The sequence below is a fragment of the Thamnophis sirtalis genome, unplaced genomic scaffold, assembly GCF_051295495.1.
Source record: "Thamnophis sirtalis isolate CommonGarterSnake01/CBP01778 unplaced genomic scaffold, rThaSir2_p1.2 scaffold_6, whole genome shotgun sequence".
NCBI classification, from domain to species: Eukaryota; Metazoa; Chordata; class Lepidosauria; order Squamata; family Natricidae; genus Thamnophis; species Thamnophis sirtalis.
The window spans coordinates 5,611,843-5,628,441 of NW_028261386.1; the positions used below are offsets into that span (position 1 = coordinate 5,611,843).

A 16,599-nucleotide genomic window follows, 5' to 3' on the forward strand; every position below is an offset into this window, starting at 1 on the left:
ATGCATTGTAAGCCTTTTATTCCACAGGTAAGAACTTTAATCGCAGATCCGTTCCGGGCAGAACTCACAAGAGAATCTAAATGATTTTTCAATTTTAATTATGAAGCCAACGCTATCCTTCCTCCAGCAGCGCTTCTTCGTCGATTGCTTCTGTCTGTCTTTGTAATCTATATTGCTCCCGTATCGGCTTGCCACTATCACGCGGGTCTCGGCGGTTCTAAGTCTCGCGAGATCTCTTGGCTTCCGTTTCCGCGAACCGAGGTTGCTAAGGGCCGCTTTGTGTTGCCAAGCGAGGCCTAGTTCAGGCCTAATTTAAGACGCGATGGCGGGGAGCCGGTTGGAGAAGTTGGGAACCATATTTACCCGGTGGGTCTTTGGGCTCCCCCCTCCCCACCTCCCCGTCCTGCATTTTGGGTTAAGGCTTGTAAAAAGCGACGGTCGTAAATTTTATACCAGGGAGCACGAAAACAGCGAAATGAAAGCGTGGCTGCTTTGGGGCACTTAATTAAAAAAAAAAGTCTAGGAAATTTGTGATAAATGCGCTCCCATTACAAATACAATGTTTCGATGGCAGAAGCCCGGGGAATCCCTGGAAGGCACAAAGAGTTGCTGTTCTCTTGGAGCAGGACGGGGCTATTTGCCACCCCGAAAGTGGTCGAACCTCCAGTTTCAGAGGCAGTCTACTTCGCGTGTTCCTTCTCGAAAGGAACTGCCAAGTGCTGGCTTAGTTAGGAAATATCCTTATATTGTAACCCGAAAAGGATCCGTTTTATAGTTTATCTATTTATTTTATTGTATTAAATTAATTATGGTTTCCTATTCTCTTCTGGAGTGGGTGGTTTTACAAAATTTTATAAAATAAATCCATAAAATACCCATAAAAACAAAATATAGTATTAATTTGGCTAATGTATAAATGTATATATGTACATTTACATGTATATGTATAGAAATTTATAAATGTATTAATCAATTTATTTGTTCTATCTATCTATCTATCTATCTATCTATCTATCTATCTCTGTACATTTTATTTATTTTATTTATTTTATTGTATTTATTATTTTGTTTATTTTATTTATTATTTTATTTCTTTATTTCTTTATTTTATTATATTATTTAGTTTAATGGTATGGTTGTTGTGTGCTTTTAAATTGTGTATTGTTTTGTTTGTCTTTTTATCCCTTATCTGTATCCCCTTCCCTGACTTGGATTGTGAGCCGCTCTGAGTCCCCTTTGGGGAAAAGGGCGGCATATAAGTGCAATAAATTCAATTCAATTCAATTCAATATTATTTATTTTAGTTTATGCATTGTACCTGACCAGTGTCTTCTGCATTGGGCAGCCGTAATATATTTAATAACCACATAAAACATTAATTTTGCTATTAGTATTGATTAATATGATAGTAATGTTTTTTACCCCTTTTCTCTCTGTATGCACATTGTCTTCCTATTCTTTCCTTGCAGGGTGCAGAACTTGCTACGCTCCGGGGCAATGCACGAATCCCAGAAACCCATCTGGTATGATGTTTACGAGGCTTTCCCTCCCTTGCGGGAGCCTATTTACCGCAATACTCGCCCGTTAATGGGAAAGGTAACAGATACGGTGCCCCCCATACTGTACCCGGAGGATCAGATCAGAGCGTAAGAGTCTCCCCTTTCTTTTTCCACTTTGTTTCCACTCTCCTCCCATTTATTTACAGCAGGGGTAGTCAACCTTTTTAGACCTACCGCCCACTTTTGTATCTCTGTGAGTAGTAAAATTTTGTAACTGCCCACCGGTTCCACAGTAATGGTGATTTATAAAGTAGGGAAGTAACTTTACTTTATAAAATTTACAAAGCAGAGTTACAGCAAACCCCCACCGCCCACCATGAAAGCTGGAACGCCCACTAGTGGGCGGTAGGGACCAGGTTGACTACCACTGATTTACAGGTTATCCGTGCTTAACTCTGGTTCAGTGCTGTTCGAAGTTACAAACAGCACTTATTTATTTCACGTGACATACATTTGTCATGGAAATCTTCTCTTTACAAAATAGTCCTGGCAGCTTAATTGCTAGTTTGTTCATTTTTTTTTAAAGAAAGTTTTATTTTTGGACAAACAAGCAAACAAAACATAAAACATAAAACCATCTTCCAGTTACATACAGTGTGTCGATTGGTTACAGAACTTTTGTGCATCCTCTCCATATTCCTCACTGACAATTTATATAAAATCTCATATTATGAATCTAATATATATGTATAGATCAGTGTATAGATTCGCTGGCTGGGGAATTCTGGGAGTTGAAGTCCAGACATCTGCAAGTTGCCAAGGTTGAGAAACACTGGTATAGATTATTATCATTGTTAATCATTTATTTAACTATTATTACTTCATTTTATATGAGATATTCTAAATTTTGAATTAATTTATATTATGGCATTTCATTACGTCATCCTAAATCCATCCAATAGTAATGTATCTTTATATTATATTCTGTATCATTCCATTATCCTTGTATTGTAAAATTCTCTAGCATATTTCATTTCCATACTTTTTTGTCTAACCATTGATAAAATAAATCCCATAACTTATAAAAATGCTTATCTTCTTGTTCTCTAATTTCAAATGTCAATTTGCTCATTTCATCCCATTCCATTATTTTCTGAATAACTTCCTCCTGCGTTGGTATTTTCTCGTTTTTCCAATTTTTTTGCAGATACAATTCTAGCCGCTGTTAACACATTTACAATCAAGTATTTCAATTCTCTACTATCTCTGGTTTAAAGTCTATATGCTTTTCTATCATTTTTTTCCAACCATGTGTGAATTTTAGTCCAGTATCTTTTAGCTTCTGCACACATCCACCACATATGGTAATATGAGCCCAGTATCTGATGACTTTTCCAACCTTTTTCGTATTTATTCTCAAACATTATTGCTATTCTAATCGGGGGTAAATGCCACCTGTAAAACATCTTAGCTAGTTTGTTCGGTTTTATGCCTGTGCCCTTATCCATGGTGCACCACAGGAGATGAACTAACTTGCACCAAGAGACTTAGTGGCATTTGGGTTGATAGGATCTTCCGAGCAACTTCTGCCAATCTCGTCTTGTGTCTGGGCAGGTCCACCTCCAGCTCCCATTCTCCTCTCACAACTAGCCTTTCCCACCGGAGTGGTACCCATTGATCTACTTGCAATAATGCTTTCAAACTGCTGGGTGGGCAGGACACGTGCTAGAGGTGAATGATGGTCACTCACCCCCCATTGAGTAGCCATTGCCCTATTGTACCTCCCACAAACAGCACTAAAATTATTTCTTCCACTACTATTGGTCCTTGAAGATGCGGTCATTGCAATCTGCCTGCAGACACATGACCTCAATTTAGGTGCTTGGCAACCAGTATGCATTTATGACAATGGCAGTGTCCTATGGCTACGTGATCGCCATTCGTGATCTTCACAAGTGGGTTTTGACATGGAAATTCAAAGGGGAAGCCGGTAGGAAATTGTCAAGGTTGAACTGTGGAGTTCTTGGTAGTCTCTGAGCTTGGTTATTTGCTTGCAGACATTTTGTTACTCTTTACATAGTTATCAGAGACTGTCAGTGTAGTGTTCATGAACTGGAATGGGGCATAGCAACTAAATCAGCCAAATGAGGGCTGTTTGGAAACTGAAACAGTATTTGCTGTGTGCGCAACGAGACAGCAAGGAGCCTGGGCGTGGCTTCTGTACTAAAGCTCTGAGTCTGTGCTGAGCTCTAAACTAGTCGTCTGAACTGAAACTTTTCTCTTTTCTGCTTGTGTTTTTGTTTGTATTTACAACCACATTGGAAAACCTGCTCTTAGTATTTTCTTTTTACTTTGTGTGATGTTATGTATAAAGAGAAGTTAATGAATCCTGCTGAATCAGTTACCTGTATGTGCTTTCTGGATGTGATTGCTGCAACAAACTAACAGAACTACCAAGAACTCCATAGATAAAATACATGAAGTACATAACATACCTATAAAAATCTAGAGTAGCTGAGCATTATAAAATGTCCATCAACAAAGCTAAAAGATGGCTTATGTCTCACACTTAGGGGCCTGGACTTGAGTTGCATGGAATAGGCAGTACTACTTTTTCCTTTAAAAAAAACAACCTTCACAAACTTGCCAACTACAGATTTGCATGCATGTTTGCATACTTTATATCTTTGTTACATAATGCTGGCCAACTAAAAAATGTGCTTATTATTATTATTATTATTATCGCAACAACAGAATTGTATCACAGCGGCCAGTTGTTTCGCCGGATTTGGCATTGATTACTAGTCGGGCCCCACCCAGGGGCCTAGGAGGTCATAATGTATTTTCGTAATATGCGTGCAGATCCAAGCAGTGTGGCTTTTTGCATTTGACTGATGGTGATTTTGTCAAGTTTTAACTGTTTTAAATGTAATTCCAGTGCTTTTGGAATAGCACCCAGTGTGCCAATTACTACTGGAATTACCACTGCTGGTTTGTGCCATAATAGTTGAATTTCAATTTTTAAGTTCTGGTATTTCACGATTTTTTCATATTCCTTCTCGTCGACCCTGCTATCACCTGGTATTGCGATGTCTATGATTGTAACCTTATTTTTCTCAACCAGTGTGATGTCTGGTGTATTATGCGCCAGTATTTTGTCCATTTGTATGCGAAAATCCTACAAGATCTTGACCATCTGATTTTTGGTGACTTTTTCAGGCTGATGTTCCCACCAGTTTGTTGCTGTTTTAATATAATTTTTGCACAAATTCCAATGGATCATTTGTGCTACTGAATTGTGCCGCAATTTATAATCAGTCTGCGTGATTTTTTTACAGCAGCTGAGTATGTGATCAACAGTTTCATCAGCTTCTTTGCAAAGATTATTACTACTACTACTACTACTACTACTACTACTACTATTATGTGGTTAATCTTTGGTGAGAGTCACAGCCTTTGGGGCTGGTTGGTAGCTCAACAGCTCGAGTCCTAACCAAGGACCTAGGAACTGTTAAAGTAACATCGGAGGATATAAGCTGTTTCAAGTAGGGTGGTTTTTTGTAGAATCAGAATGTTCAAGTCTGATAAATTTAAAATGTCCAAATAGTGAGATAGCCCTTTAGGTATTGCTTCAAGGGCTCCAATTAAAATCGGGACAACAAAAAAATTCTTTTTCCACAGTCACTCAACTTCAATTTGCAAGTCCCGGTACTTTGTGATTTTCTCTTGCCATTTATCTTCAATTTGTGCATCTCCAGGTATTGCAATGTCAATGAACCATACTTTTTTCTTTTCAACTATTGTTATGTCAGCTGTGTTGTGGGCCAAGTGCCTTTCAGTTGAATTCTGAAGTCCCACAAGATCTTGACTTCTCATTCTCTAAAACCTTCTGAATCTGATGTTCCCAGTGGTTTTTGCTGTACTCAAATCCAAACTTTTGGCACAATTTCCAGTGAAATTGTGAAATAGCGTTGTAGGTAGTCAATTTGTGAAATTTTGCTGTACCCACTGATCAAATGGTTGACTGTCTCGTCTTTCTCATTACAAAGGCGACATTTGCTGTTGGTGTTAACATGTTGAATTTTTGCCTTCATGCAGTTTGTGGCTAAGGCTTGTTCTTGAGGTGCCAAAATAAAGCCTTCTGTTTCTTTTTTCAGTGCTCCTGATCTTAACCAGTTCCAAGTTAGCTTTTGGTCAGCTTTGCCTTCAATACTTTTCAAGTATTGGCTATGCATAGCTTTGTTTTTCCAATTTGCAGCTTGCTTCTCAATTACCTCTTTCTTATATTCAGGTTTTGACTTAGTTGTCTTTAAAAGGCGTCTTTTATTTACTTCCTTAATCATTGGTTCTTCACTTTTCTGGATGTAATCATTCAAGCTGTGTTTTTCTTCTTCTACAGTCTGTTTTACTTGTAGGAGTCCTCGACCAACCTCTGCTCTTGGTAGATATAATCGGTCAACATCACTTTTAGGGTGCAAAGCATGATTCATTGTCATAAGCTTCCTTGTTTTTCTGTCCAAATTCCATCTGGGTCCAGTCAATTATTCCTGCAGAGTATCAAATCACAGGTATGGCCCAGGTATTTATTTATGGCTTTCATGATGTTTCCTCCACTCAATTTGGACTTTAATATCTTGCGAATTCGTCAAATGTACTTGGCTGAAGTTAATTCCTTGACTTTATTATGCATTAAATCAGAGGCCTCTAAAGATCCCCAAGTACTTGTAGCCTTCTTCTGGTTTTACTGCCTTTATCATTTCTTCATTCTCAAGTTCTATTCCATCATCTTCTATGACTTTGCCTGCTTTGCTGCATTACCAATATCTTGGCTAAATGTTTTGTGCTTTCAATTAATAAATTTAGTTCAGCTTTTGTTTTACCAAACAGCTTCAAATCATCCATGTACACCAAGTGCGAAATTTTCAGTCTTTCTTTGCAAGTTCGTATCCATAGTTCATCTTCTTCAAAATGATTGTCAGTGGTAGCATTGAGAGTATAAAAAGTAGGGGTGAAAGGGAATTGCCCTGGAAAATGCCTCGTTTAATTTCAACTTCACCCAGTACTTCTTCATTAGCTATAAGCTTCGTTTTCCAAAGGTTCATTGAAGTTTCCATGATTTTGTATGTTGTTGCTGATGCCAAAAATTTTCAGGCATTTCTTGATCCAGCTATGGGGAACTGAATCAAATGCTTTCTTATAGTCTATCCAAGCCATGAACAGGTTGGTTCGTCTTTTCTTTGAATTCTTTAGGATTAGTTTGTCAACCAGCAGTTGGTCCTTTGTTCCTCTTGAATTTTTGTAGCATCCTTTCTGTTCTATAAGAAGCAAGTTATTTCTTTCCAAGTATCCATAAATTTGGTTTGCAAGGATACCAGTAAGGAGCTTGTATGTTGTTGGCAAACAGGTGATTGGCCTATAGTTTCCAGGATCCTTTTCTTTTTCTTTATCTTTTTGGATCAAAAATGTCCTTCCAGTTGTCATCCATTCATTTCCAGGTGTTTTTAAGATCTGGTTCATTTAGGCTGCCAATCTTTTGCGTACACTTGTAAGTGCCTTTAACCAGAAGCCATGTAACTCATCTGGTCCAGGTACACTCCAGTTCTTCACTTTTCTTGACTGTCTTTGCACCATTTCTTTTGTTAGTTTCACATCTTCCATTTTATTCCATTTAATAGAATCCTCAATCTGTTTGATCCATTTTGCATTTCTGTTGTGCTTCTTGTTGTTTTCCCACAAATTCGTCCAGAATTTCAGAGCTTTCTCTTTATCAGGCTTTTCATTTGTTGTTACTCCATCTCCACTTTCTAAGCTCTTACAGAACTGGTGCTGATTTGCTCTGAACTGTGAGTTTTCCTTGATTTGAGTTACTCGGTTTTCATATCTTTTAATCTTTTCAGCAACGGCAACAACCCTCTGCTTCAGCTCTTCAATTACTATCGCAATCTCTTTATTCTCCAAATCGTATCTTGCTTCCAGGCTGCTTTTGACCTTCTTGTTCTTTAGCTGACCTTACCTTAGGTTCTCCAAGTTGCTCAAGTCTCCACGAAATTTTTTGATCTTCAATTCCAACCACATTTTCCATTTAGGTTTCCTCTTCTTGCCTCTTTGGTTCTTTTGTATTTTCAAACCCAGTTCTTTGATGGTTATGAAGGCTGCTGCATACATCAGCTGGTTTGTTTCAGCTAATGTAGTGGTTTGAATGGTTTGCATTGCCTCATTGACCTTTTTTAGTACCTTTCTCAATTCTTTCTGGTTCACTTGGTTCAGCTTTGGCAAACGTGTTCTTTCAGCATCTTCCATGTGATGCTCTATTTTCTCAGCTAATTGAGCAATATCTGTTGGTGTTTGTTATTATTGTTATTATTGTTATTGTTACTATTATTGTTGTTATTGTTATTGTTATTATTATTATTATTATATTTTAATACAACTTTTAAAAATATATATTTGGTCAATTCAAGGTGGAGAGCATACCTATTAGCCCTGTCTCCTATTTTCCCCACAACAACTTTATGTGGTGGGTTGGTCTGAGAAAGAGAATGACTGACTAATATCCAGCCAGCTGGCTTACAGGAGATTCTAGAACTTACAGTCTCCTGGTTTCTAGATCAGCACCTTCACCATTACACCAAACTGGCATTTTTAGACCTGTACAGAATCCTACTCTTAATTTATCCAGCCTGCATTTTTGTCAATTATTGCTCATAGCAAGTGATCAGAATTTTGAATGACAATTGGGACAATTGAGATTTGATAGAGATGTCCAGGCTTGGAAGCTTAATGAGCAAATTTGACAGCCATTAGTTCTCATTGTCACTGTTTCAGGGTGTTAAAGAGTATGGATTTTAGACCGACTTTTTATTCCCTCTTTCAATCTTTCAAGAGGAATGCTGTCAATATAGTTTATTTGGAATTCAGTAAGGCATTTGATAAGGTAGACCATAACCTACTACTAGATAAAGTGGAAGCATGTGAGTTAGACAGCATCATCACCAGATGGATTCGTAACTGGCTGACCAACCGCATTCAACGTGTAGTCCTCAATGGAACTGCATCTACATGGAGGGAGGTATGCAGTGGAGTACCCCAAGGCTCTGTTTTAGGCCCAGTACTCTTCAACATATTCATCAACGATTTGGATGAGGGGATAAATGGGGAACTCATCAAATTTGCAGATGACACCAAGCTGGCAGGAATAGCCAACACTCCAGAAGACAGGCTTAAGATACAGAAGGATCTTGACAAAGTTGAACATTGGGCGCTATCTAATAAAATGAAATTCAATGGTGAAAAGAGTAAGGTTCTACATTTAGGCAAGAAAAACAAAATGCACAGGTACAGTATAGGTGGTAGGTAGGGGTATAGGTAGGGGACTGGAGGCTAAAACTTATGAAGAACGGTTGCAGGAACTGGGTATGTCTAGTTTAATGAAAAGAAGGACTAGGGGAAATATGATAGCAGTCTTCCAATATCTCAGGGGTTGCCACAAAGGAGTCAAACTATTCTCCAAGGCACCTGAGGGCAGAACAAGAAGCAATGGGTGGAAACTAATCAAGGAGAAAAGCAACTTAGAACTGAGGAGAAATTTCCTGACAGAACAATTAATCAGTGGAACAGCTTGCACCCAGAAGTTGTGAATGCCCCAACACTGAAAGTCTTTAAGAAGATGTTGGATAGCCATTTGTCTGAAAGGGTATAGGGTTTCCTGCCTAGGCAGGTGGTTGGACTAGAAGACCTCTAAGGTCCCTTCCAACGCTGCTATTGTATTAATCTTTGGGGCTTTTAGATATAAACAAGGATAAGCATGTTGTAAACAACAGTAGCTTTTCAGAATTAAGGTATCGTTCCTTCTCCCCTCCTCACAGTTTGAAGTGATAGGGATGTTATTGTGGAACTTAATGCATATAAACTTTGTCCCTTGTTGTTATGATGACTTGGCAAATGCTACAGGAAATGGCAAAAGTAGTTCTCGAGATATGACCATCAACTGGTTGTAAGTTGTGATGATTGTAAAATCGTTCAGTCTTGTGACTGTCCCAATTTTATGACCATTTATGCAGCAGTCATTAAGCAAATGTCATGGTTATTAATGGAAAACATGGTTTATTATGAGCTCAGTTTTGCGAAAATTGGAAGTTAGTGCAGGTTTTCAGCAAAATCATTGTAAAATGTGACCATGGGATTGCGGGTGGAGGGGGCGTGAATGTTAGAACTTCAGAACATGGTCATAAACAGCTCCGAGGTAAGTCCGTTGTAACTTCAAACAGTGGGAAGTTGAGGAGTGCTTGTATTTTCTAAGATGTAAGTAATCTGCCTAAGTAAGGGACACGGTGGCTCAGTGGCTAAGACACTGAGCTTGTCGATCAGAAAAATCGTCAGTTCAGTGGTTTGAATTCTTAGCACCGCATAACGAAGTGAGCTCCCGTTACTTGTCCCAGCTCCTGCCAACATAGCAGTTTGAAAGCACGTAAAAATGCAAGTAGAAAAATAGGAATCACCTTTGCTGGGAAGGTAACAGCGTTCCGTGCGCCTTCAGCGTTGAGTCATGCCAGCTTGGAGACGTCTTCGGACTTTAAAACGGAGATGAGCATTGTCCCCTAGAGTCAAGAATGACAAGCACATATGTGCAAGGGGAACTTTTATCTTTACCTTTAAGTACTTTTCTTCTGCTCGTGATGTTACAGATCTAATGGCAGAGAAGGACTATAGCTGATATCTTTTTCTTAATTTGCAGCTTCTTAAGTCTTCCAAGCTTTTCCTGTTACATTGAAGCAGAAAATTACTAAATGACAGTGTATAATTTCTCAAGAATTTCTGGTGGGGAGGAGGGAAATCAAAGTAAATATAAATAAAATGTTTGACAGGAATCTTTAAACAACCCCCTTTAAAAAATAGGGAGAAACCCCTGAAACCTTTTGCATCCTTGGATAATAAGGTGGCATCTACATCTCTTGTAGGAAAAATTCACCAATCCTGAATTAGACTAACACTTCAGGTGAATAATACAATTTGTAAGAAGCATGTTCATTTTTCAAGGCAGGAGAGGAAATAAAGCACTATTAGAGCTAAGTAGTATGCATTAGCCACCCATTGACATGTGTTTGAGCTGGATACCATATAAATCTACCTAGTAAATAAATATTAACATAGCAATATTCTTTGTCTACATGAAGATAAGTCCTAAATTGAAATTTCTTATCTAATTCATTAGGAAATTTTATGAAGCCTATGGAGCTGGTTCAGGTATGTTTGATCTAGCAAGATCAAATTATAAATCTCCTTGTCAGAGGTAAGTGAATAAACTCTCCCCTAAGGATTTTTTTTCCCCTTCCAAGTTCACGGACTGGAAATTACGATCCTCCCTCTTGGAATTCCAGGTTTGTTGAGAAATACAATGAACTGAAGAAGAAGGAGGAAGACATGGATGAAGACTTACTATTTGCAGAAACAGGGAAAGCACTTTTGGCAGAAGGTCTGGTTTTATCAAGAAAGAGCAGGAAAGTAAGTATTACCATAATTTTCGGAGTATAAGACACTCCGAAGTATAAGACGCACCTAGCTTTTGGGGAGGAAAACAAGAAAAAAAAACCTACCTCTGCCTCCAAGCAATTTGTCCTCTTGTAGCAAACAGCCTGTTTCAGTTTCAATTTCACCACAGCCTGATTAGCACCAGCAGCTGATTGTCGATCAGCTGTTTCAGGCTGTAGGGATTGCCATAGCCTATTGTCGCCTCCGGGTGCTCCATTTTCAGGCTCCGTACACCACATTTTCTGCCCGTTCCGGGTGGCAAGAATTGGAATGAGTGGAAAATGGGATGTGTGGAGGCCGAAAACAGGGCCCGCGAAGGTGGCAATGGCAATCTCTGCAGCCTAAAACAGCTGATGGTCGGGAGGCCGATCCAACTAACAATCAGCTGCTTTTGCTAATCAAGCTGTGCTGAACTGAAACTGAAACTTGCTGTTTGCTGCAAGGAGACAAATTGTTGGGAGGCAGAGGCCAAAGGATGGAGGCTGGCGGGTGGGCGGGACTACATTCACTGTATAAGACGCATCCAAATTTTCACCCTCTTTCAGGGGGGAAAATGTGTGCCTTATACTCCAAAAATACGGTACATCCAGAAGCCAATGTCATTTTTTGGTATCACGTTGGAATGCACGGTGTGCAGCTCTCATAAATAAACATGGCATAGTAATTAAACAACAAATATGATTTTAGTAAAAATCTTTTAACTTGAATATGAAGAGGTGCGGTGGTTCAGTGATGCCAGAGATAATCTTTGCTTCAGAGGTTCGAGTCCTAGCACTGCATGGCAGGGTGAGTTCCCGTCACTCCCCTCAGCTCCTGCTAAATAAACAAGGTTTTCTGCAAGGAGTACAAGGGTTAAATTTTGGATATTCAGCAGAGAAGGCCTGGTGCCTGTCTGGATTGATCCATAACATAAGGTGTTATTTTCAGCTGAGCCTCATTAATCTGTATAAAGGTTAATACCGAAGTTGTTATTGGATAAGAGACAGATCCAGATTAATTTATCTTCCAGAATAAGCAAATACTTTAATTAAAAAAAGAAAAGGCGGGGGATACCGTCATTTTGCAAAGCAAATCACTAGTCTCTAGCATTGCTTTCAGTATTGAGAATGCCCCGGACCCCATAACATAGGGACCCCATAATAAGGAATATTGAGAAAGGAATGAATTAAAAAGGTTAATGGCAAGTTGAATTATTCAGTGTGTTATTTCTTCCATTAATAATTGCCTAGAATTGGTATTCTTTGTATAGGACAGCACCGAGTGCCCAAAACCAAAACATGCATGCATTCATGTCTGTGCACATATCAGGTTACTGGAAACCCGAAGACCAGCTGGCCGGTGCATGCGTGCCTGTTTTTTGGCCGTTTTCAGGCCGTTTCTGGGCCAAAAGCAGCCTGAAAAATGACCTGTTTTTAGGCTGTTTTTTCAGGCCATTTTCCTGCATTCCGGCACCCGTGAAGACCAGCTGGCTGACCTGCATGTGCGTGCTAGAAACCAGAGCAGCTGGTGATGGTGTGTGTGTCCTAAGAGGGGGCTCAGCTTGCCACATCTGGCACGCTTGCCATGGGTTCGCCATCAAGGTTATAGGAGTTATACAGCAAATTGATAATTTTGGAGATATGATATGCAACTTGTCTATGGAGATTGTCAGTTATCCAGGTCATAATTGTCCCAAAGGTGCTTTTATTTCCCCAAGAGGCAACTGGGCGTTCTGGTTTTTCTTTGAAGGCGTTTCACTTAATCCAAGAAGCTTCTTCAGCTCTGACATCCATTCCCCACCATCCAGTCAGAGCTGCAGAAGCTTCTTGGATGAGAAGAGAAATGTCTTTGTTAGGAATAGAATCTAACGGTTGGGTTGGCAATATGTACATCATGTAACAATGTTGTACCTGTTTCTTTAAATCATAGTGTAAAATGTGATTGGTTGCTGTTTCCCTCAATCGGCCATAAGAGGGAGCCAGAATGACTGTTAGCTCTCTGTTTGTTAGATGCTGGGCTGATCTGATCTGAGTGTTTTGGAAACTGGCTGTTAGAAAGTGCCGTGAGCTATTGTAAGTTTTGCAACTGCTAGCAAACTTTGACTACTGAACTGATTCTATGGTACTGGACTATGTTATTTGGATTATCCCTTAACTGAAAGACATTGATGACTGACTGTCTTATCCGTGTATGATTTGGACTGTTTGATGGACTCTGATACCTCTATTTCTACAAAAGTAAAAGCCTATTTAAATTGCAGCATCTCTGTATGATGGTTTGTGTGTTCTCCAACACAACTCTCACAATGCTTCGCTGAATGTAGTCGCTCTCCCAACGGGGAGCTTACCTTACAGTCTTCAAAGAAAAACCAGAAAGTCCAGTTGGGGAAAAAAAAGCACCTTTGGTATGCAACTTCTATCAATTGTTAATTTTGCCCCATGTTGTTGTTCAGTTTGGTCCAACTCTTATCGACCCCAGCATGCCAGGGCCCGAATCCTCCACTGTCTCCCAGAGTTTGCCCATGTTCATGTTCATTGTATCAGTGATACTCTCTTAACCATCTCATCCTCTGCCGTCCCCTTCTCCTGTTGCCTTCCACCACCTGGAGGTGGCAGTTGGAGAGTCTTGAGTTGCTGATGCAACTTTTTTGCCTGGCCTTTGTCTCTCCCAACTGCATCTTTCCATTCAAGTCTAGGTGCAGCAGTTTTGGGGGGGATGGGAAGAGCTGTTGTGCTGTTAACTGTCACTCACAGAGCAAAGCCAGCTGGGGAATTCTGGGAATTGAAGTCCACCCGTGTTAAAAGTTGCCAAGGTGGAGAAACGCTGTATTATTAGGCCAATCACTACCTGCCTGCTGTTGCTTTCTTTATGAAATAGAAATTCTTCCAGTGAAGCTCTTACACAGGTATGTACCACAAAAAACTCCAATTCCACAGGAGTGTAAGATTACAAGGTTGGCTTTGAGAAAGGAAGAAGAACCAAGGGTCTTAAGGTTGATTTTTGTCGGCCTGCAGACACAAGAGTCAGCTAGAGCAGGGGGTCTCCAACCTTGGCAAACCTAGATGACTCAGCATGGTCTTGACAGAAATGGTTTAAACCAGGGGTCTCCAACCTTGGCAACTTTAAGACTTGTGGACTTCAACTCTCAGAGTTCCTCAGCCAGCAAAGCTTTGCTGGCTGAGGAACTCTGAGAGTTGAAGTCCACAAGTCTTAAAGTTGTCAAGGTTGGAGACCCCTGAGCTAGAGCAAGTTGACCTTGTGCAAATAGCTGTGTCCAGTTCAATCCTCTTTGGGAGCAATGTGGATCAGGAGCCCTGATCTCAATTTGCTAAAACCATCTATCCTACACTGCTTATATGGATAGAGTTATGCCTTTGCCTGCCAACCAAATTATGAGAGACACACCTCCTGTTTGCTCTCAGAACACCAGCTACAGGCAGTCCTCGACTTACAACAGTTGATTGACTGACCGTTCGAGGTGACAATAGCACAGAAAAAAAGCCACTTACGGCCGTTTTTCACGCTTACAACCGTCGCAGCATGCCCTTGGTCACATGATCACGAGTTAGATGCTTGGCAGTTGACTCATATTTGCGACGGTTCCAGTGATCCCAGGTTCATGTGATTCTGCTTTTGCAATCTTCTGACAAGCAAAGCTAGTGGGGAAAAGTCAGATTCCCTTAACCAACCGTGTTCCTAATTTAACAACTGCAGTCTTTGACTTAACCACTGTGGTAAGGAAGGTAATAAAACGGGGCAAAACTCACTTAACAAATGTTTCACTTGGTAACAGACACATTGGGCTCAGTTGTGCTCATACCTCGAGGATTATTACTGTATTTTTGGGAGTATAAGACGCACCGGAGTATAAGACGCACCAAGATTTTGAAGAGGCAATTAAAAAAAAAAAGTTTTTGCACTCTGCAAACCTCCCAAAAATGGTCCATTTTTCGCCCACCCCCCACCCCCAAGGCATGAATAGCCTTTAGGGCGTGACCCGTCAAAAGCGCGGATGGCAAAAGCGCGATCGACAAAATCGCGCCTTTGACGTCATCACAGCGCGACGAAAAAGATCGAAAAATTCAAATAAAAATTAATAAAAATTAAATTAAAGCAAGCCGATTCACATAAAGGTAAGGGTTAGGTTTAGGGTTAGGGTTAGGTTAAGGGTTAGGGTTAGCTTTAGAGCGTTAGCGTTAGCGTTAGGGTTAGGTTAAGGGTTAGCGTTAGGTTTTTCGTTACTTTAACGGTTAGGTTTAGGGTTAGGTTTAGGGTTAGGTTAAGAGTTAGGTTTAGGGTTAGGTTTAGGGTTAGGTTTGGGGGGCTTAGGGTAAGGTTTTCGCTTTATTTTTACATTTTTCGAACTTTTTCGTCGCGCTGTGATGACGTCACAGCGCGCTTTTGTCGAGCGCGATTTTGTCCTACGCGCTTTTGTGGTGGAACCCCTTTAGGGAACTTGCAGAGCGCTCCTAGGGAGGGGGGAAGAGCAAAAACCAGCCTGTTTTCACGAAAACAGGCCTGTTTTTTGTTTTTTAAAAAAGGGACATGGATAGCCTTTAGGAAGCTTATAGAATGCTCCTGGGGGCTGAGGGGGTGTAAAATTGAGCAAAAAACAGGCCGTTTTTTGCTCATTTCTGCCCTCCCCAGCCCCCAGGAGCTCTCTAAAAGCTTCCTAGACGGTATGCACATCCATTTTGGTGGAAGGGGAGGGATTTTGGGAGGCAAAAAAATGCTGTATTCAGTGTATAAGACGCACCCAGATTTCCAGTCTCTTTTTTGAGGGGAAAAGGTACGTCTTATACTCCGAAAAATATGGTACCTGTATTGCCCTTGCCACCTGTGACTTTGACATCCTATTGATGTTGCTTCTGATTTGACTCCCTTTGTGTGTAGAAGAGAGGATGATAATTGGTTGGTTTGACAGGTTAATCGGCACCTGATCCGGAACTAAACCTGTGTCACTTTGGCCTGGAGAGATTCATTTTCTGGTTTCACTTTTGCACACTATGCTGTAACTCTGCTTTTTTCCAATAGGTGGCTCCGATGCCTCCCTCGACCATGCCTGTATTAGAGCTTCAAGAGATATTTCAGCAAGAGGAGATCAGCACCGAAAACCCAGAGCCAAAAACAGAGCCCAGCGAAAAGCCAAAGGAAGAATCCTCCTAATAACTCTGTTTATAACCAGTTTTTATCGACTCTGTGACCTTTTGCCAGAAAGACTCTTCCCAACAGTCTGACTTTTCCCCTTGTTGGAAATGCTGAGCATACCGTAGAAAGATTGCAAAAACCATCTTATGGCACGCTTTGGCAAGTCAGGTTCCCTAAAGCGCATGTTTCGACAAACGATGGATTTGATTATTAAAATCGTTCTCTGAAAAACATTCCTGTGGTGGATGTCCCAGCTTTCAGTTAAAGCAAAGTCCCCTGTGAAATTATCCAAATGCTAAATTCAATTTATCCTCATCTGGCCCTGGCCTGTAAGAGACTCTGGATGGGATTATACAAAGATCCGTGATAGGATGTTAGATGCGATCCCCTCCTTGCACTAGGGGATGGAGGTTGGTTGATGTGCATTTCTCCTTTTTACTTTAAG

General features: G+C 40.4%; 1 protein-coding gene across 1 annotated transcript; it reads left to right on the forward strand.

Annotated features, from left to right (window-relative positions):
* Window positions 1–215: 215 nt before the first annotated feature.
* Window positions 216–16,389, forward strand: MRPS23 (mitochondrial ribosomal protein S23). The gene is made up of 5 exons (XM_087717148.1): window positions 216–366; window positions 1,470–1,646; window positions 10,711–10,788; window positions 10,877–11,000; window positions 16,041–16,389. The coding sequence occupies exons 1-5, from the start codon at window positions 323–325 to the stop codon at window positions 16,170–16,172; spliced, it is 555 nt and encodes a 184-aa protein (XP_087573274.1). The 5' UTR covers window positions 216–322; the 3' UTR covers window positions 16,173–16,389.
* Window positions 16,390–16,599: the final 210 nt, after the last annotated feature.

Bases quoted from the DNA above. Each gene is read 5' to 3' on its own strand.
- MRPS23 (XM_087717148.1), top strand. From the start codon at position 323: ATGGCGGGGAGCCGGTTGGAGAAGTTGGGAACCATATTTACCCG. The intron at 10,789-10,876 runs GTAAGTGAATAA...TTGGAATTCCAG, and splicing joins TATAAATCTCCTTGTCAGAG to GTTTGTTGAGAAATACAATG. The intron at 11,001-16,040 runs GTAAGTATTACC...TTTTTCCAATAG, and splicing joins TATCAAGAAAGAGCAGGAAA to GTGGCTCCGATGCCTCCCTC.